Here is a 22,009-nt window from a genome sequence, read left to right as displayed (position 1 = left end):
CTATTTTAGCTTATAGATCGTAGAACTTTTTTGACTGTTGTAAGTTTATATATATATATATATATATATATATATATATATATATATATATATTGTAGAGCATTGACGGGTGTTTCAACTTGCAATGTCCACATTCATTTTGTTCCCCCATTAAGTTGTTTAATAGATGAGATTATATCTCTTTCTTTCCAAGTGGTGAAGTATCTCAATCTAAGAATGATGTAAGGTGCAGTTATATCATAGATGGTATCTCAATGCTCCAAAAAAAATAAAAAAAATAGATGTTATCTCAGACGTAAACAAAGAACAAAGGAGACGTATGGTGACTTTGAGATGGTATTGATATTTCGGAAGAGTAATAGCTCTGAAATCAACGTGTAGAAAATGTCTCTTCAAAGAGCGATACATATATTTGTTATCAAAAAAAAAAAAAAAAAAAAAGAGCGATACATATATCGATATAAGATTCGTAAGAGAATAAGGAAGTGAATTAAATTAGGATTTTAAAAGAATTTTTTGTAATTTTTTTTTTTTATAGATTTTAAAAGACTATTTAAAATTGGAGGAATTTTAAAAAAATTTTTTACAATCACAATTTCATAAGATTAGATTTTAAGGGATTTTAATAGAATTTATAAGATTTGAAAGGACAATATGAATTTCTAAGATTTTAAAAAATCATGTGAATTTTTAAGAAACATTCAAAATTACAAAAGTCAATAAAAAATAACCAAGAAATGCAATGATATTATTAAAAAAAAAGTAAAATCTAATATAATTTTCTTAATCAGTAAAACATAATATAATTTTTAACAAATATTCAAAATTACTAAGCAACAACTCTCCACATATCTAAAGCTATACTGATCCTCCATGCATTAACATTTTCTCTTTCCTGCACTTTGGTTTGACCAATGGATTGAAAATTATCTTCTTCATTTGGTATCAGAGTTATGCATATATAATTATAAGATCTGATTTTTTTTATTTATTAAAATAATTCTAAATTTGCATATAGAACCTAAAGGTCACGGTAAAATTTTGTATGAATTTTTTTCCAATTGATATTGAAAATATTGGTATTTTTATTCTACGTGATAAGAGTTTTCTAACCATATATGATATGTATGTTTTCATTGAATACTCTAAAAAAATTTTGAATTTGAATTTCTGAGTTTTATTACATGAAAGTTTAGAAAATTTCTCAAATTATTTTCAAGCGATACATTGAAACCTTAAATTGCTTTGTGGCTTTTGAAAAACAAGTTTTTAGTTATCTAATGACACAAAAATTGTTTGAAATCGTTTCCTATAACAAAGAAATTTCGTTCGTGAATGTATTGTTATGAAATATAAGGTTTTTATTATGAAAGTTTTAATCTTTCTTGAAACTGATCTTGTTTCATTGAGATAAAGCGAAAATTGGTTTGAGGGTTTTAGTTCCCTTTTTTCCCCTCATTGTTTTATGTTGTTTTTGATACAAAAATCATACTTTTTGTGCAAAGAAGAATCGCGACTCATAGCTTGAAAAATTAATTTTTAAACTTTCAAAAGCTCTCAAGAATCTGGTGTTTTTGAGCTTTGACGAAGCTCCAATGGCGGAACTCAGTTTCGAACGGGTCAACCCGCCAAAGGATGAAGAAGACACTATGGGGGTATATTGGATTGGAATTTCAAAGGATTTTGATGAATTGTTTTTGGACAAAAAAATTCATTGATATTCAATTAGGATTTTTATGGATTGAAAAAAAGTCACGTGGTATTCAATTAGGATTTTAAATGATTATTTTTGAGTCCGTCCAAACCCGTTGGTATTCAAACAGAATTTAAAACAAAAACATCTTGTGGTATTCAAAAATCTGAGGATTTTAATGGATTTTCTATTGGTGTGAATTTTGTGAGATTTTTTCTTGAGAAATATAAATAGGATGTCTCTCTCACAATTTCTTCCTAACCCCTAGGATTTCTTGAGATTTCTTTATTGTAGTGTCTTCTTCTTCCTTTGCGGGTTGACCCGCTCGAAACTGGGTTCCGAAATTAAAAAATGATTTTTCTTGGCACAAAAAGTATAATTTTTGTATTAAAAACAACATCAAACAGTGGGAAAACAACATAAAACAGTGGAAAAATAACATGTGAACTAAAATTCTCAAACCAATTTTCGTTTTACATAAATGAAACAAGATCAAATATAAAGAATGATTGAAACTTTTTTTAAAAAAAACAGAATGATTGAAACTTTCATAATATAAACTTTATATTTCGTAACAATACATTCATGAACGAAATTCCTTCATTATAGAAAATGATTTCAAACAATTTTTGTGTCGATAGATAACTAAAAACTTGTTTTTCAAAAGCCCCAAAGCAGTTTAAGGTTTCAATGTATCGTTTGAAAATAATTTGAGAAATTTTCTAAACTTTCATGTAATAAAACCCAGAAATTTAGATTCGAAATTTTTTTAGAGTACTCAATAAAAACATGCATATGATATATGGTTAGAAAGTTCTCATCACGTAGAACAAAAATCACATGATTTCCAAGATCAATTGCAAAATATTCTAAACAAAATTTTATCATGAACTTTAGGTTCTATAAGCAAATTTAGAATTATTTTAATAAATAAAAAAATTGGGTCTTATAATTATATACACATAGCTCTGATACCAAATGAAGAAGATAATTTTCAATCCATTGGTGAAACCATTGTTGTGAAAATCGGACCGGACCGGTCGGGTCGACTCGGAACCCGGTGAACCGGTCATCTGATCGGTCTGATTATCACATTGGATCGGTCAAGTATCAGACCCAGTACGACCCGGCCGGTTTTGGTGAAAAACCGGTGACCCGGCCCGAGTTTTCAAAAAAAAAAATTTTCCAAAAAAAAATCATAATTGACATATTTGAGTGATCTGTTACTGATTGACTTACATAAGTTATGTACCTACAATCTTAATATTATATCAATTATGCACTATGTAGGGAATTTTGATTTGATAGTTATAGATGTCGTTTACTGAACCTGAAACACTAATATAACAAGCATTATGTGTTTGTTTGATCCTTTGTTGGACAATAATGTATAATTTATTATTTTTTATTAAAATATTTAGAATTTATATTATTTTTTCCAGCTATTTAAGTATATTTATAATTTTTTAATATAAATTATAGATTTATATATAATCACCGGGTCATGCAGTTCAACTAGTGACCCACTGGTTAAACTAATGACCCAGTACCTCGACCGAATCATTGATCGGGCCGGTTTTAATAACATTTGGTGAAATCAAAGTGCAGGAACGAGAAAATGCTAATGCATAAAGGACTGATATAACAGTAAATATGTGGAGAGTTGTTGCTTAGTATTTTTAAATATTTGTTAAAAATTATATTGTATTTTACTGATTAAGAAAATTATAGTAAGTTTTTTTCTTATTAATATCATTTCATTTCTTTGTTATTTTTTGTATTGACTCTTGTAATTTTGAATATTTTTAAAAATTCACTTGGTTTTTTAAAATCTTATAAATTCTATTAAAATCCTTTAAAACTCAATCTCATGAAATCTTGATTGTAAAAAAAACTCATTTAAAAATTCTTTAAAGTCTCTCTAATTCTAAATAATCTTTTAAAATCTATAAGATTTTTTTATCTTAAAAAATTCTATTAAAATCCTAATCCAATACATCCCATACAGTAGAGAAATCTCAAGAAATTCTAGAGGTTAGGGTAAAATTGTGAGAGAGATATCCTATTTATATTTCTTACTAAAAAGTCTCATGAAATCCACACCAATAGAAAATCCATTAAAATCATCAGATTTTTGAATACCATAAGATTATTTTTTCTTTGTTTAAAATTCTGACTGAATACCAACGGATTTGGACAAACTCTAAAATAATCTTTTAAAATCCTAATTAAATATTACATGAATTTTTTTCAATCATTTAAAATCCGAATTTAATACCAATGAATTTTTTTGTCCAAAAATAATCTATTAAAATCTTTTAAAATTCCAATCCCATACATCTCTAAAGTCATATCACATTATATCCGCGAGTGCAATCTTCTACCAGAAAGGTGGGTTTTAATGGTCGTCCCATTGTAAACAGTCAAAATATTAACATCAACAACATACTTATCTCAAATTATTTGGGATTGATCATAGATGAACTCAAATAAAAAATATGAAAAGATTGAGAGAAAAATAAAAAAATTAATATATATATATATATATATATAACATTATCCATAAAAAAACCAGTAAACAATTAAAAGAAAAAACATATTAAAATAAAATATATAAGAAGACAAAAAAATAAGAAAGTAAAAATTAATAAAAAATAAAGGGAAAAAGAGTGAAATAAAATAAAAAAACATAAATAAGAGAAAAAGATTGAAAGGAAAAAAGAAATAAAAGAAAAAAAACAAAACAAATTAAAAAAAGGAAGGTAAACAAAGAAAACGAGGGAGATAAAAATGAAGGAGAAAAAGTATCTAAAGTTACTTTAGATAACTTTATCTAATGTTCATCAAAACGATGTTGTTTTGGGGGTAAAAAATTAAAAAATTAAAATGATAAAGACTATTATAACCCTGAAATAAATTAAAATTACAAAAACACCATGATTTTCGTCCCAAAACGACGTCGTTTCGGTGAACATTAGATAAAGTTATCTAAAGTAACTTTAGAAAACACAAACCCAAAAATGAAACAGACTAAAAAGGAATTATCTGGAACATATAAAGAAAATGGGGTCTAACATTCACCATGCTAATAACTTTTTTCCAATCCGTCCTAACATACCGTCCGTCAATCTATATATCATTGTATTAAATCTTGTTTTGCTACATTCCTCTAAGTAAATTTCGGTCTAGTTCTTCCTTTCTTTGTATCAAGTTTTTGGTTATAAACTTTTGTTATTATGAAAACATCCATCAATCTTCTCATTACGTATGCAAATCATCTTAATTTATGTTGTCTCATCTTTTTAGCCATCGATACTATTATTATATTTTATCGAATATTTTCATTTCTTATCTTATTCATCCTTGTATAACTGCATTTCCACTTTAACATTCTTTTTTTTTACTTTCTTTTTATACTTATGTTACCTATATGTTCTCAATATTCAAATCTATATAATATTGAAAGCCTAATTGTTGTTCCATAAAAATTTTCTTTTAGCATCCGGGAAATTTTGCAATCAATCAAAAACCTTTGTATACTACGTCATTTCATGTACCCAATTCAGAACACCCCACGTTATTAAAAAAAATATATATATGGAGGAAACGACCTAGAATGGTACTTCTCAAAGAGAGGTAAATTATGTCAAACCGCATATCCGCTTTTACGGCAAATAATTATTTTCAAAAGAAATTGGTACTTTATTTTATGGGTTTTATAATTCTCATTTAATATGAGAATTATAATTTTTCTACATATTTTTTGATTTTCGTGTTGACATGAGTTTTATATATAACTTTTTCTAACACAAGGGTCTTACATACTTTTTATCTCTACAACATAAAATTTCAATTCTCATTCATGAGAATTATAAAACCTTAGTTTATGCGATGGTTGCTTATACTATGAGACGACGCTGTGAAACCCCCTGAATGGCAAAGTTAAATAATCCGTTATTTTCAATATGGATAGTTCAGATCATATGATAAGTTAAAGTAAAATGGTATGGTAGAATAAAATACAAAATGAATGAAATAGAATAAATTATTTTATACTTGTTTAGATGTTTAATAATGGGATAGAAGAATTCTTTTATTTTCTTTTTTGTTAGTAGAAATGAATGAAAATATGGGATTAAACGAATTTAAATTTGTTATTTTTATATTACCCTTATTTCAAAGACACTAAACAGTAAGATGAATGATAAAATTATAATTTCATAAACTATTTCATCTCCTTCCATCACTTACCCTTAATTAATTAAAACGGAATGTTTCCAATTTCATTCAATTATATTTTTTAAACTTTTAAAAAACGTAGCATTAATTTGATTATCATTAACGGCATACTTTATTATTATTATTATTTTTACCATCAATTGGAAAACAAAGTTAGAGAACAGAAACCTCCAAATGGAAGCAAGCTCAGTGGCTGAGATATAGAGGGGAGCTTGTGGTACAAAGGAGTTGCATTGGGTAGGTGGGCAATTGGCGAAGACCATGTGGGTGATAACAATGGTGGTTGAAAGTAGGTCACCTTGTTTAAAGAGTACAATCCTAAAATTGCACTGGGCGATGCAATTGAACGATTAACTTCTGTCCTTTATTCATCAAAGTGGTCCATTAAATAGAACTTCATTATTTTATATATACGTGCATTAATGATATGTAATACAATTCAACTTTAATCAAATTCTCTAGTCATTTCATATAATTGCTTTGAAATTTAAGTTTTGCCATATTATCTTAATTTTTTTTCATAATAACTGTCCTAATACTTAATAAAGAAAATATTTGATGAAAAAGTAAACATATTTAATATTTTAGAGACATACAGATAATTCAATATTTTATTGATTATTCATATAATAATTAGAAAAAATATGAGGAGGATTAATTAGGGAGGATTTAAAATTTATAGTGAAAGCAACTATTTTCTGAATCAAGACAAATAATGATTAAATACTTATCAATGTGAAATATCTCAATAATATAAATAAATATTGGCGTGGAATAAAAAATATTTGTGTAAATGATAATAGCTGCTAGCTAGCATCAACAACAGCAACAATAATAACCACAACTCCTCTAAAACATTCCCAGCAATATTCCCACATATCATTTGTTCAACGTGCAAGAACTCAAAGTCATATGATTTCATACTAAAATAAAAGAATATAATTTTCAGTAATAATTTATTCGATGTTGTACTTAACTGAGGAAAAAAAGAAATGTTTTATAAACTGTTAAAAAAATTATTTCCCAATCTTTCGTTAATATTGGTTGAGACTTGAGAGAACTTGAAAAGAAGAGATTCAAGATTTTTTATTCTTTTGGGGATACTCAATGCTGATGACAAGTATTGCTGCCATGATCTGAGGTATATAAAACTAACGTGAAACTCACCATATTTGATGATCACAATACAGTAACACATAGTGGTCATCACATATAAAATAAGAGTTAATCTAATTTTAATTTCATATTACATGAGAGAAGATATCTCATGTTATAGATACACATGTGGTAGGGTCTATCATTTACAAAAAAGAAAAGAAAAAAAGTGTCACGATTTTCGATATATTTATTAGAGATAAAACTATTTTTATGTTGCATAAAATTATTTTTTTCCATAAAATAAAGCAAATTAATTTCTCACGGTGGTGCATGAGGAAATTTTTTATAAGAATTCATTATAATTATATATTATTTTAATACATAGCCATAATGAATTGCTACAAGAATTTTTTCCTACAGCAACAGAGAAGAAAACGGTGACCAATTTGCCATTTTTCAAAATAAAAATTGTCGAAATATCACGCAAACAGTAAAATTTTTAAAAGTTCCACGTGTACAAATTTGCTACAATAAGTAACGAACTTTGTTTGCTTATGTGACATGTTTTTTGACCTAATTCACTACTGATAATAGCAAACTATGTGAAATATTGGTATCAGAACACCTAATTCGCTATGCACCCTAGTGAACTATGTGTGTTGATCACATTACATTTATACAAATTCACATTTAATTGCACTTTCTCTATTTTTCTTTTCCAAAGCTTTTTTTCATTCAATTTTTGTTTCATCCAAAACGTTTAATTACTTTCACCTAGTTCAGTACTAGCTAGTCTAGCGAACTTATACGAGATTGACATATATTCTAATAATATTCAGAGTAGACTAACATTTCAAGTAATTCGCTATTATGAGTAGCAAACTAAATCTAAAAACATATCATATTAGCAAATAAAATTTAGTACTTAATGTAAGAAACTTGTACGCGTGACACTTTGAAAATTTTTAATAATTGTATGACGTTTCGACAATTTTTCTTTTGAAAGATGACAAATTAATCACAGTTTCACAGAGGAGTGAGCGACCCTTAAAATAATGTAGGGAAGAAGAAATAATGCAGCTATATAAATTTAACGATGTACTTTAAAGCAGTCAAATCATTTGAGGCTCGAATTTAATTAAAGATTACTTTATTAATTGGGCGACAGGTTTTTGGCAAACTTGTAGGCCATTAATGGATGCTACGCTGCCATTATCTGTTGATACTAATGACGTGTTTCCTTTCAACCGAAACCTCAGGCCATTTAGGAAGCAGAGCTGAAAGCTACCAAACCCACACATGCGTCAAGCCATGACGACACAACACGAATACCAACCCTATTGTTGTAAGTAACGCGTTATTGGTAAGGCCAAATCAACCAAAGGATTTATTATATATTTTACTTTATTCAGTCACCGCTTAAAAAGATGCATCTGGTGGAGGTTTCTCTTTCTCAAGGCCCAAGGGGCATAGCGAAATGGAAAGAAATGGTATCGTTATTTGCCTTCAAAGTTTTACACGGTTTTTATTAGATTAATAATAATTTAATTACTACTAATATATTCTTAATTTATCAATAATATACTACTAACACCTTATTAAATAATAATAATAAAACTTTATTAATCGAATTAAAAATAATATAATAAAGTTTAACGTGCAATAATTATTTTTCATAATACTCAACTCACCGACCGAAATTATCTCTTTAAAAATGGATACGGTATCTTTCTCTGATTTCTTCAAAAGTATGTATAGGGAAATTTCCTTTCACGTGTCGTTTAAAATAAATTATTTCTCGGAAAGTCAAGCAAGAGTCTACCCAAACAGTATACCAAAGGAAAAGCGTTGGTGGTAGCTAGTGGGCTGGTAGGTGGGAGTTGAAATAGTTAAAATTCTCATTGAAAGATGGAAATATTTTTATTTTATTTTTTTTTGTAAGAAGAAAGTTGAAATATATAACAGTGTGATCATAATCATTGTATTGTAATCGATAAATTTATATCCATACTGATTATTACTGACACATTAATTCAGAAATACATAATATGCATAAACATAAAAATCACTTAATAACTATAATTTCTCTCATATAAGTCACAAATTAACCTACTTTTAATTAAACTTGATAAATAATCAATTAGAGCATAACAAATATTCTAAGAGCAAGCATGAAATAACCAACCATTTCAAAGTCATAAGAAAGTGACTTGAAAACGAGTACCTTTGAGCATTTTGGCCAACAAAGGGAATGCTGAAGGTGAGAACCGTTAAAATGTATAGTTCATAGTTTTGCGGGCAAAGATAAACCACGTTCAGGTCGCTGCGTCCTGAAAATGAACGTGAGAAGGGTGGGCCATCAGCCATGCTGCACCACAAATTCATAAGTGCGTTCCATAGGTATAGAATTTTTTTCCCACAACAAAAAGAGAGGAAAAAAAGACATTAAGTAATTGTTATAATCCAGGAAAAAAGACACGTAAAAGTGGATAAATCCCACTAATTTATTATTTTTATATAAGTTTGAATTTTTTTTTCTCAAAGGAGAAATATTAAACCTTATAAATAAAGGGAAATATTTATCTCATTTCGTTGGAGATAATTATCTCATTTTATACATTCATCGAATTTTGTGCCAGTTTTTTCCATTTCTTTTTCTTTTTGTTTTAAAGTGTGGACTCCACATATTCATCTCGGACACATGAAAAAACTATCTCAAGCAACATGAGATTAATAACTCCCACAAATTCATCTCGGACACATGAAAAAACTATCTCAAGCAACATGAGATTAATAACTCCCACAAATAAAACATTATCATGCAAATAAGTTGGCTGGGCTGATATTGGGTTGGATTGAATTTTGTAGTCAGCCAGGCTCAACCAGGGCTTGCTAGATCGAATGGGCTAACCCAAGTTCATTGGGGCTCAAGCTTAATACAAGCATGTCAATTTCAACGGTCCATTCGTTATTCTAGTTCCACCATATCCTTGATATAAACAAAAAGATGATTTGTCTGAATTATGCTAATGAAAAGTTTATCTTATGCACATGACAATTAATCTTTGCACCTATCCAAAATAGTTCTGACTCAATGGTTTCTACAACCCAACCAGTCACCTATCACATATTTAAGGTGCAAGAGTTTTTTAGTCCTGATCCTAATAAAACATCCACGCATTCTGTAGTTGCAAAACCGCAAAAAGTACTTTTCATGTTCTATGCCATAAACTGGAAAAATCCAATATGAATTATCTTAGAGAGCAAACCAATATAAAAATTACATGACCAACATGATTTAAATTTAATAAATGATCCTCAAAACTTGCCAGAAAAATTATCGTAGTTGTCTATCATCAAGTATAAAATTTGTTGCCCTTGGCTATATACACAGAAGGCACTTTCACTAGTAGAACATGCAGAACTTCATTTTCCACTAATTTAGCCTCTCTTGTTTTCTTTTTATCTTGTTTGGAAGTTCAGTGCTTTGATGCAGTAGGCAAATATAAAGGCAAAGAAGGCAGTGAAACCGACCAAAACAGCAGCAACTGGCCCCATGAAGTCTGGTTTGTACCCATAATGTTTTTCAATAAACTCTTTGATAGGAACACGTTGATCATTCCCAGGCACACTAATGCCTGTCGTTACATCTCTATACTGTGAGACGATTAATCCATACACTGTCCATGCTACTGGGCATATCCAATAATACCAAACCCACCATTTAGGAATTTTCTGAAATGACAAAAGTTGTTAAGAGCAATTATGTTAGTAAAGATGACGAATAAATTCTTACATTGATGTGCTTTGTACAATAAACAAAACTAGAATAGTACTCACCGGTCTTGGGATAAAGAAACCAGAGAAGAGATTGAAGAGTCCATAGAATGCTGCTCCAAAGATTGATGCCACTTGATGGTTTGGTGTAATGGAAACAGTCATCATCCCATAATATGTGAAGTACAAGAAGGAGAAAAAGCTGATAAAGAAGAACCAGAAGACCTTCTCGACTTTCCATTCAAAGCTCACCATAGCATACACTATGAACGCGAAATATATAGTTTGAAAAAACACGTATGGTATTTCAACAATAACCTTCAAATGAAACAACAATTAATGTCAGCATAATAAGCAAACACATACTAGAAAATAAAACAGTTCTCTAAAGTAAACCCATCTTCTAATTAACCTGTGCAATGGCATAAGGCAAAGCTGAATACATTCCAGCAGCCCTTTCTCGATAGAATACTGTTCTTTCAATGGCAACCACTGGCTGAACAGTTTGGCAGTTGTTAACACCAACAAAAAAGACAGAACCATAAAGTGCTCCTATAATCATGTTCAGCTCGCTTGAACTATCCCTGTACAAATATGACAAGAAAAAGAAAAAAAAAATATAGCTAAAATCCAGAACTAAATGGTTGGAAAATGGGGTTAGATTTCAATTTCATTTGATCATAGGAAGCAGCACCAAACCTTTTTTTGCCAACTTTCCAAAATACTGTCCCCACCATGAGAGCTGCAGCTAAGGTGAAGAAATATCTGACAAGGTTATAATCTGGACTTCTCCAATATGTCAGCCACTGCTTCCATATACATGATGTGAATTGTCCCCAAGTGTTTTGAGAAAACTGAGAGGTGAAATACAGATCTGTTGCTCCAGGAGGAGGTACACTTAACTCTCTTACAAGAGCTTTGTTTCGCCTGCTTATAAGCACGCATGTAAGCTCAAACCAGTAAATAAATGCATACACACTTGACAACATCGATATACTAGCTAGCTCTTTGTAGACTTACTGATGCAAAGATGATGATTTGTGGTATTCAGCAAAGTCCATTCCAAGCCGAACTTCAGCTGCCATAGAGCTTACCTCTAACATCCATGTAGCAGGGTTGTACTTATCCTTGATTTTTGGGACACCTGCTATTGCCTATATGACCAAGGAGTGAACATTGAATTAGATGTTGAACCCCTTGTTACAGGACTTTATCAAAATACTATAACCAATTTGTTATAATACCTCAAAATATTCTATAATCTTGTGTGAATTCCTTCCTAATGGTCCTAAGTATATCACTTGCCCTCCTCTCTTCATCAACAGCAGCTGGTTCACAAGAAAAATATTTAACTTCCAGAGAGCCATGGAGATAAAGAGAAGCACATGACATAAACAGATTAACAAATTCGTTGGTACCTCATCGAAGGCTTCAAAGATATCAATACTAGGCTGGTGAATTGTGCAGACAACTGTTCTTCCAGTGTCGACAGTGTTTCTAACTGTCCTCATAACAATGGCTGCTGCTCTTGCATCGAGACCTGAAGTGGGTTCATCCATGAAAATGATTGAAGGATTAGCAACGAGCTCAACAGCTATTGTTAGCCTCTTTCTCTGTTCGGTTGACAATCCTGTAACACCTGGAAGCCCAACTATAGCATCCTTGAGATTATTCAGCTCAACCAAATCCATCACTTCGTCCACAAATTTCTGAAAAGATCAAAACAATTGAAATGTAAATTTCACTATTTTATATATCTTTATCTGGAGCTGAATGAAAAAAGATATAATGCTTATTTCTTACCATCTTTTCCTCATTGCTGACTTCTCTAGGTAACCGAAGGAAAGCAGAATAAATCAAAGATTCTCGGACAGTAACTTGGGGTGAATGGATATCAGTTTGTTCACAGTATCCAGAAATTCTTGCAAAGGTTTCTTGATTCTTGGGGAACCCAGAGATTCTAACTTCTCCTTCAATGTAGCCACCTGTCTTTCTTCCTGCTAAAACATCCATCAAAGTTGTCTTTCCAGCTCCACTAACTCCCATTAGAGCAGTTAGAACTCCAGGCCTAAAGGCACCAGTTACTTCCCTAAGCAATTGTAGCCTATCATCTGTCACTCCTTGTTCTCTCATTTCCTGTCATTGTTGAAGTTGCCTTCATTGGTAACCATTGATTATTTATGGTGTAAAGTTAAATTGAAAAGGTAATGGGGTTCTTACAGCGGGCATGTCCACATAGTAATTAACACTATCAAAAGACATTGCAAGTGGTTGAAAAGGTAGAACCATTCCTCTCTTGGGGGCAACTCCAGTGGCTGACTCAAGCGTTGGATCAGCATTTCTTAATCCACTTGGAATACCTCTGCTGCTCATTCGCTGCATTGCTACTTCTCCTGAAATTGTTAATGTGCAAGACAACCTTAATTAACAACACTCCACAATGTATCAACAAAAGTACACTTTTAGCTAAATCATTCTGTAAAAAACCAATTCAACCAGAAAGCTTAGGCTGTTGGGTGAGGCTACATTAATGGTTTTATATATCTTTTAACACATTTGAAGTTGAAAAGTTGTCTAGTTTCATACTTACTTGTGTTGTTTCCATCAGCAGAAGATAATGATCGAAGGGGTAACTCTCTGTTGGGCTCTGGCCTTACAAGTCTGGGTTCTTCCCTGGAGTCTCCACCACCCTCCATTTCGCTTGCTTCTTCTTCAGATATAATTGCTTGTTTCTTTCCAATAGCTAGTGAATCAGACAATACAAGACAATGTCAACAAAAGCTTTGTTAACACTAAACAGCGAGTGAAAGAAGGTAATTCACTAGAAAGTTTGGTAAGCTCTTACGATTAAGGTACATAAGTGCAAGGGTGAAGAGAACATTGTAAAGAATAACGAAACCCAGAAGAGCTGCTGCACCAATCCAGTACCATCGTTTTTCAGCAAAAACATCAAAGTTATGCAATGTAGCTAAACCCAATGTGGTTGAATTATCTGAAGACTGCAAACAAGGAAAGTTCCAAGTTAGAAATAAGTTTCATGTTAAGCCTTTTAATCACAATTTCATCTTCTAATGCTACTTACCGCCGGTTTGCTCCACCTCGGAGCAAACATTTCATTCACAGAAAAGGCATTGAAAGCATATGAAAGTGGCGAAACCCAGTAGGCCCACTCCCACCAATTTGGAATGTTACCTGTTAACATTAAGTATTAAGCAACGAGCACTTTCTTTGAACAAATATTATTTTGGTGACAATTTTCAACAGTCACTTACGTTTAGGAAGGATGAAACCTCCAAGTAAGAAAACAAGAAGGAGCATGAGGGCTCCACCAGTGTTAGCAATAATCATTGTCCTACAAACTCCTGATATGACCCTAAACATACCAGCTGCCATTTGTTGGACAAGAAACACCAGCAACAAGTGCTTGAATAACCTGAAAGTAAGTTTTGATTAGGCCCCAAAATGCTCATTTAGTACTATAATCTTTGGAATCAATAATATAATCAAAGTTAGCTTTGTTTTATGAAAAACATAAAAATGAGTTTAGATGCCACAACCAAAATATGAAAAATGGAAATTGAAGTTAATTACCTGCTGGCTTCAGGTGCAAAACCTATGGTGTAGTATGTAATACCAACCCAAACAATAGACTCAAACACTGAAATGGGGAGCCTTAGGAGGAAATTGGGGAGTGTGTAAGTCCAAGGAGGATGGAAAAGATGGTCTCTGTGCTTGTAGAACACGGGAAGTCTTGCAATTGTGAGTGGCAGCTCAGAAAAGCCATTGAACATGTTCATGATCATGGCAAACAAAATTGCACCAATGTAAACACCTGAGTCATCCTCATTTCTTCTATGCATTTTGGTCCTAAAGAACACAGTCGCGGATATGAGAGCAATAATGATAATCTGAACTGTCTTGAATATGTAGACAAAGGAGTTCCTCTTGATGAGTAGCCATTCCTTGTCCCAACAGGCTTTAAGAAGTGCCATTGTGGAGACTGTATATTTCTTGTAAACAAGAGCTGCTCTATGTCCACTTGACTTGTCAAATGGCACTGAGAGCTCACTCTGAAGCTGCATCCCAACATGGAACTGCTTGAACCTGTTTGCAAACTCGTTCACCGAAACATAACGGTATCCTTGGCTTCTGTTTGCCCAGTATTGCTCCTGGTCTTTCCTTGAAGTAACCTGTACAACATTAACAACTGTCTTTTACTTTCTCATCCTTGTTCTTTTTCCAAATTGAAATAACCTCTTTTACAATAATTTGTCTGAAAATTACCACTACAAATAAACTAATGCCTATTTATTCTATATAGTTATGGTTTATAGTATATAAATAGGAAAAAATATTTCTCATTTATATAATTTTAATTGGTATATATTTGTAATCTTTTACATTATTTCTCTTCCACAAAATTAAGGAAAAGAGAGAAAGAGAGCGTATTCTGAAGGATAAAGAATACAAGATGCTACTAGATATGTACCAAAACACAATTGTTTAATGACATAAAGTTGTGTTTTTTAAAATGATAAATATTTTTTCTGTATAAATAATGGAAAAAATTATTTCTTGTGCAACTTGAGATAAAATGTTTATTAAAAGGAAAAAATGTGTATCATTTTAAAGTATGTAAAATTGTGTCATTTTAAGTGAGAGAAATAGATAAATAAAGGAGGAAAGAGAGTGGACAAAAAATCTAAAGATGTGGGTCCTACTTCTTTGTGAGAGTGAAATGACACAAGTTGTGTTATTTAAAAGGGCAAATATTTTTTTCTTATTAAAATACCATGTATTTTTTTTCCCTTAAATTCCCAAGATAATGTCGTTTCTGAATTGCAGAAGATAACTTTATCTCATATTTCAGAGAAACGATAATCCCATGCATAATCTATTCTGTTTATAAAATCAATTTTAGTTATCTTTTATCGCCTTCTTATTACAATTATTTTATTTTATGGTAAACAAATTTTTTTTTTGTTACAACAATTATTATTTTTTAATGACATTGTCATGTTTCCAAAAATAAGGGCTATAAAAATTAAGGCCCATTAACTGGTCAGGAGCAAAATGTTAGGGCCCAAATACCTCCTGCAAGAAATCTGCGGTACCCTTTCTATCAGGGCATCTAAACCCACATGATTCAAAGAATTCGATGACGTGCTCACGTGGGCCCTGATAAACGATCTGGCCCTCCGATATTAAGATGATATCATCAAAGAGATCGAACGTCTCAGGAGCAGGTTGAAGCAGGGACATGAAGATTGTTGCTTCTGTGAGATGTACAATCTGCTGGAAGCATTTCACTATCTGATATGTTGTTGAGCTATCAAGACCCGTTGATATCTCATCCATGAACAGTGTTTTTGTGGGCCCAACAATCATCTCCCCTTTACAAAATCAAAACCCATGTCACTGTATGTATATCAGTTGAACCTTGCCTAGTTATAATCTAAATTGGACATTCTAATATTTTATTATATGTTTATTTATTAATTTATCTGAAAGGATAATGACATTTGCTAAACGAAGATGCTGACCATTATTTTTATATTGGAAATTCGCTAATAAGTCAAGGTAATGAAAATTATGTATGGTGTAAGCAAGGTTTTAAAAATTCAGTATATAAAGAAGGAAGGAGAAGGACCTAGTCCAAATAAAAATATAGTGATCGTACATTACCTGTCACTTCTGTATGAGTTTATTAAATTAAACCCATTCAAATATAGGGTTAAAGTTTTGACTTAATAACACTAGGCGAGAAAAAGAAATAAAAAAAATGTTCTCAATAATGTGGAACCAAAAAATTTTAAGAAAAAAAAAAAACAAGATTTTGGTTTTTTTTGTTTGTTCTTACCTGTGGTTACACGCTTCTTTTGGCCACCAGATACACCCCTGTGCATCTCATCACCCACAATGGTATCTTTGCAAATATCAAGACCCAATATCTGTTTCATACAGCAAGCAATAAAAAAGGTCATTTATTATAACATAATCAAACCACTAGGCCCTGTATTGTCAATAATTATTTGGATTCTATATTTAAAGTCACTTACAATAAAAAAAAAATGTATTGAATTTTTTTTATAAAAAAATTATTTTTCTCTTAAAATTAATCGAATCCAATCGTGTTCTTCATCAATTATGACTTTAGTATAGGTATTAGGGAATTCACGAGCTCTTTTATTATCAGCCGGGAGCATGAGCTCCTTTTTCAATAAAAGAAAAAAAAAAGATTGAAAGAAGATTTAAAAAAAAATATATAAATGAAAAGAAAATTTTCTTTTATAATAAAAGACCATCAAATTTTAACGTGATCTGGAGCACGTTAAAAAAACCTGTAATCCACATATAAAAGCAGTCATTATGCTGGGCCCACTGGAACATGGAAGCAGTCAGCTGAGAGGGTGAGAAGCTCATTTTAGGTATATAAGAAGTACATACTCCGTTATCAAAAATAGAAAAAATATAGGATAGGAATGAAAATAATAATAAAGTCAAAGCTAGTATAAAAGTGTTAATTTTTATTATATTTGATAAAAAAAATGTACTGAATGGATGGATACACCAAAAATATTTTGAGTGGGTGAGGGTCAGTTTTTGGAAAAGAAACTTTTTGAGGAGATATCTGATTTGTCAAAGTGAACTTTTAACTATCTGTGTCCATTTCGTTCTCTCTCTAACGTAAACAGAAATTTTGAGAAAAGAAACAACTTACTTTGAGAGTATAGTCAGAAATGAGACTACTTTCTGTTCCTTCCATTGCGGTAGCCTAAAAATGTTGAAGATGGTGAGAACTATTCCATAGATTAACACAAGTTGAGATAATTATTGAATGTTACTTACCTTCATAAAAAGGTCAAGTTCTGCCTCTGGAAATATACCAGCTTCCTTTTCCCTTCGAGCAAGCTCGGCTAATAGGTCTACATTAACATTGTTTTTTAAAAGAAAAGCAAAAAGCAAAAATGTTAACTGATTGAGTTAATAGATTGTTATGACGGTTATTAAATTTCATTACTAGATTCATACTTTGTAATTAAAGTTGGGATATGCAAAAATATATGTGATATGTAAATTATTTGGCCGTCATTACAAAAATTTGATGAGGGTTTTACTGAAAATTGTTGATTAAATTACCATATCGTGTCCCAACTCCTTGGCATCTAGCTGAGAAATCCAAGGTCTCTTTTACGGTCATTTCTCCAATATGTACATCATTTTGGCTAATGTAGGCTGAAGTCTTTCTAGGGACAAACTCATTAAGCTTGTATCCATTGTAAGAGATCTCTCCGTTTACCTGTTTCATACAAAACCAAACACCTATAGTTTAATAACTCTTTATACATTACCACTGTTATTCAATTCCACGTGATACAAAGAGAATGATATTTTTCATTTTCTTTCTAATAATAGTTTAATCAAGAAAATGATAGGGTTGGAGTCTACCCTCAAGCTGCTGTCCAATTTTCCAGCCAATGCCAGCAAAAGTGTCGTTTTCCCTGAAGAAGGGGGACCTAGCAAAAGAGCCATCCTGTACAGAACAACAAGTAGGGTTATACTAACTAACCTTAATAATAATAACAATAATAATAAATCTATATAATAAGGTCAACTAGCCTTCCAAGTTCCAATATTCTACTAAGATTGTTCCAATCACACTAATAATGACAACTTAGAGGTAGGTACCTTGAAGGTTTAATAATGCCGGAGACATTTTTAAGAATTGTGAGCTTTGTTCTCTTTGTAGTACTAATCCCACATATGCCGAGGGCTGATTCAAACATGTTCAATGCAACGTTTGGTAGGGTTGGGAGAGCTCTGCTTCCAACGTAGGAATCAGCCTCAACAGTCAAACTTTGAAACCTCACTTCTACTGTTGGGAGTCGGATACCAACCCTGCAATTGGAAGAATTGAATACCAAGTGGAAAAATGATTGTTACATAAAAGTATGGGTGTGGAAACAATATGTTGGAGAAGAGTGTATCTATAAGCATGTGTAAATATCACTTAGGAGCATTAATTTGTTTGCAGAATAGTCAATTGCATAATGCTTCAAAACATTACCGATAAAGTAAGCTTTAAATTCGTTATCTACACTGTTTCAACTATGTTAAGTATCAAATTTGGTCCTTGATTTACAAAGGTAGAAGATAACATAGCTGTTTAAAATTCTTAAGATATTTAATTCAGTTGTGACCCCCGTGTTAGTTCTAATTCCTCTGCCTCGCGCGCACAGAGGAGCCAGCAATTTTCAATCATATGAATAAGCTATTTATTAATTCCTTTGCTTGCTATTGTTCACTCGAACAAGGACACCGTTTTTTTTATTCCCTAACTCTTCAATAATGCATTATTGAATATTTTGATTCCCTTCCGTTTCTTTATTAGTTACCTTACTCTACACGGTACTGATTGCCATCTCCTTAAAACCATATTTCTTGATGTTTGTTTTGATTAAATAACAAAGACACCCAATTAATATGACAAATCAACCGTCATGTGCACACTTAAATATAAAAAAAAATGTTGCAATTTAGCTTGCTAGCCAAAAGGAAAGTCAAATCCGTATCATAAGCTAACCTTCACTTTTATTTTCTATAGATACGTGAAAGAAACCATAAATAAGTTACATGAAAAAGAAAATGTATACTCTAATCAAAATCGTGCAGGTCTGAAATAAGCAGAAGAAAGTAAGGTCATTTATATGGAGAGTGTTCCTTAAATTTAAAATTTTGAGGATAAGACTTGAATTTTACATATTTTTAATGATATAAGGCAACCAAGATACTTAACAAACATGTTTGTGAACTATCTTAGAAGAGTTGCAGAAGACCATGCATGATACATGAAAGATGGAACTTACTTTTCAATTCTGTTTCTGAATTTCCTCAAGTACTTTTCGTTATCTTCTTCAGCAACCTTGAAGATTTTGTCAATAATCTGTTGCCTTTCATTGACATCTAACCTTCGAACATCGACTTCCCTGTGTTCCAATCTGTTTGGATGAGCATGATCATCACCGTCCGCAAAAGTTTGGAGGATACTTGTTCTAAGCCTGTCATAGGTGGGCAATTTCTCTATGGCAGCCCACTTGAGAGCCTCTTCATCCTCATCAACAGTTGAAGTCCTTCGAGAATACCTGCCACTTGCAAACACTCCCTCCATTCTCCAACTTGACCTGCTTAAGCTCCTACTTATGCTTCTGGTTAAATTCCCATCCATTTTTTCTCTCCTTTTTCTGCAGTGGATTTCAAAGATGAGCAAAAACACACTAAGGAACTTGTTTGGTTTCAGTGGAAGACAGAACAATAGCAGAAAGCATGGTTCTAATCTAGCTTTTAAAAAAAAATACTGTTGAAACCAACTATGTAAACAAAAGAAAACACTAGTTTTTTTTTTTTTTTTTCTATATTTGAAATCAACCAAAAATAAAAGAACAGGAAGCTGCAAGGTGCAAATACTTACTTGAATGTACTGGGTTACTTTTTAGGATTAAGAGAACAGAACAAGGACCTCAAAAGAAAAATTATCTGTTCAATATATGGAAGGTTGGTTGTTGGGTTGTGGAAACTTGGAAGTTATCTAAGGCCTTTTCACTTTTTTAGTCTGTGTATTGCTATTCTCTGCAAATCTTTCCCTCTTCTTTTCTTTCTTCTCTTTTTCCTGTTTTCCACTCATGAGAGAGGTTTGAAAATGATACACAGTACACCACTGAACTGTAACACAGTTTCTGGTATGAAGAAACTAGAAAGGGTTATATATAGTATATTAGTAATGTAATCTACAAATGATAAATGTTTAATGAGAGAGAGAGAGAGAGAGACCGGCAAGAGAAATATTCCAATGGTGGCAGAAGTGTCGTAACTCTTAATTTTATTGCAAGATTAGTTGTAAAACGAATGATGCCAATAAAAGAAAATTAAAATATTTTGTAAATCATTCACATAATATTTATGGATTTGATGTGTACAAGTTGAACTCACAAAAAAATTGTGTCCTTTTAAATGATAGTCTTTTTTCTAATATTTATAAATTCGTAAGATTCCCAATTCTTTACTGTAGAGGGTAACGTCTCCGCTTTTTCTGGAACATGCATTATGGTGAATTAAAATATATATATATATATATTTATTTCCCTAAAATTTTCTCGTCTTGATTCATACACCAGTCATGTTAATGGGAAGCACCAAAGTGGGAATCTACATTAGTTGATGCATTGAGAATATTAAATCGTTGTCTTGTCCAACCATAAAGAGAATAAATTAATACTCATTTTTTATTTTTTAGAAATATTTCACTCGGTTCATCGTTTCACGACTAGTCCGATTCGGGACAGATTCAAAATTAAGGCTTTAAACTCCTCCCAAAGTCAATACTGAAGAGGATCAAATTAATACTCTCTCTCTTTTGTTAGTACAAGCAGGAAAAAATTGAAAAAAATAATAGCTATGCAACCTTTCTTTTAAGTTAATGTTGGGATATGGTTATAGTTACCATGAAAATAAAAAAACATAAAGTGAAATGAAACTTTGATTAATATTAGTTTCCCTAAGAGTTAAATAACAAAATATTAAAAAATATATATTTATGAGATATTGGTAGCAACTTGCCCCTCTCATCTCATTTTAAGTGTTTGAATGGTATTTGAGGGCCTGGTCAAATGCAAGTAAGTTTAGTATAGGCCAAGAGCCCAAGATTCCTGTAAATTGAGTAATTTGACACATCCATAAACTACGACTAACTAAAGTTATCAACGGTCTTGTGTCACATAACAATTTTCAATTTAATAGAAAACTACGACAATAATATCTTCACGGAACCTTAGAATAATGGTGCCACGAGTTTGACTAAGTTATATACTCAAGAATGTTCTCTACTGATTCTTAACAGGCACCTTAAAATAAAAAAAAATAAAAAAAAAACAAAAAAAAAAACTACTTTGTTGTGATTAGTTATCTTTTAGTTATGTGTAATTACTTTAACGGTTGGTTATGTTTAAAATTTTGAATTTGCAGAAAAAATTATAATAATGTAATTTGTACACTAACTTTTTTTAGCAAAATTTACACATTATTTTTATTACACTAAACACTAAATTTTTTTTTTTTCTTTTTTCCTAAATAACAAATAAAGTACAAACAATATTTGAAAGAAACATTTCTCTTAAAAATAAGATAGGCTGTAGGAAACGGATGTAG

General features: G+C 31.4%; 1 protein-coding gene across 1 annotated transcript; it reads right to left on the bottom strand.

The window, feature by feature from the left end:
• Nucleotides 1-10,255: 10,255 nt before the first annotated feature.
• Nucleotides 10,256-20,513, bottom strand: LOC133303275 (ABC transporter G family member 36). The gene is made up of 23 exons (XM_061503161.1): nt 20,277-20,513; nt 19,675-20,049; nt 18,497-18,706; nt 18,257-18,341; nt 17,948-18,107; nt 17,657-17,733; nt 17,529-17,582; nt 16,668-16,758; nt 15,899-16,200; nt 14,399-14,997; nt 14,080-14,240; nt 13,890-13,999; nt 13,653-13,806; nt 13,398-13,550; nt 13,028-13,200; nt 12,611-12,943; nt 12,226-12,516; nt 12,052-12,135; nt 11,828-11,961; nt 11,507-11,734; nt 11,220-11,391; nt 10,871-11,125; nt 10,256-10,765 (listed from the first exon to the last, which is right to left on the bottom strand). The coding sequence occupies exons 2-23, from the start codon at nt 20,031-20,033 to the stop codon at nt 10,493-10,495; spliced, it is 4,458 nt and encodes a 1,485-aa protein (XP_061359145.1). The 5' UTR covers nt 20,034-20,049; nt 20,277-20,513; the 3' UTR covers nt 10,256-10,492.
• Nucleotides 20,514-22,009: the final 1,496 nt, after the last annotated feature.

Source organism: Gastrolobium bilobum, unplaced genomic scaffold, assembly GCF_033153095.1.
Source record: "Gastrolobium bilobum isolate Gb01-03AN ecotype WA unplaced genomic scaffold, APGP_CSIRO_Gbil_v1 utg21994, whole genome shotgun sequence".
Lineage (NCBI taxonomy): Eukaryota > Viridiplantae > Streptophyta > Magnoliopsida > Fabales > Fabaceae > Gastrolobium > Gastrolobium bilobum.
Note: the sequence above shows the minus strand (reverse complement) of the source record. Positions and strands in the feature narration are given on the sequence as shown.

What these genes read in the sequence shown, in the direction of transcription:
- LOC133303275 (XM_061503161.1), bottom strand. Translation starts at nt 20,033, where the DNA reads ATGGATGGGAATTTAACCAGAAGCATAAGTAGGAGCTTAAGCAGGTCA. An exon ending in TGCTGATGGAAACAACACAA is followed by an intron (nt 13,201 to 13,397) that starts GTAAGTATGAAA and finishes TAACAATTTCAG; the next exon opens with GAGAAGTAGCAATGCAGCGA. An exon ending in TGCCTTATGCCATTGCACAG is followed by an intron (nt 11,126 to 11,219) that starts GTTAATTAGAAG and finishes TTTCATTTGAAG; the next exon opens with GTTATTGTTGAAATACCATA.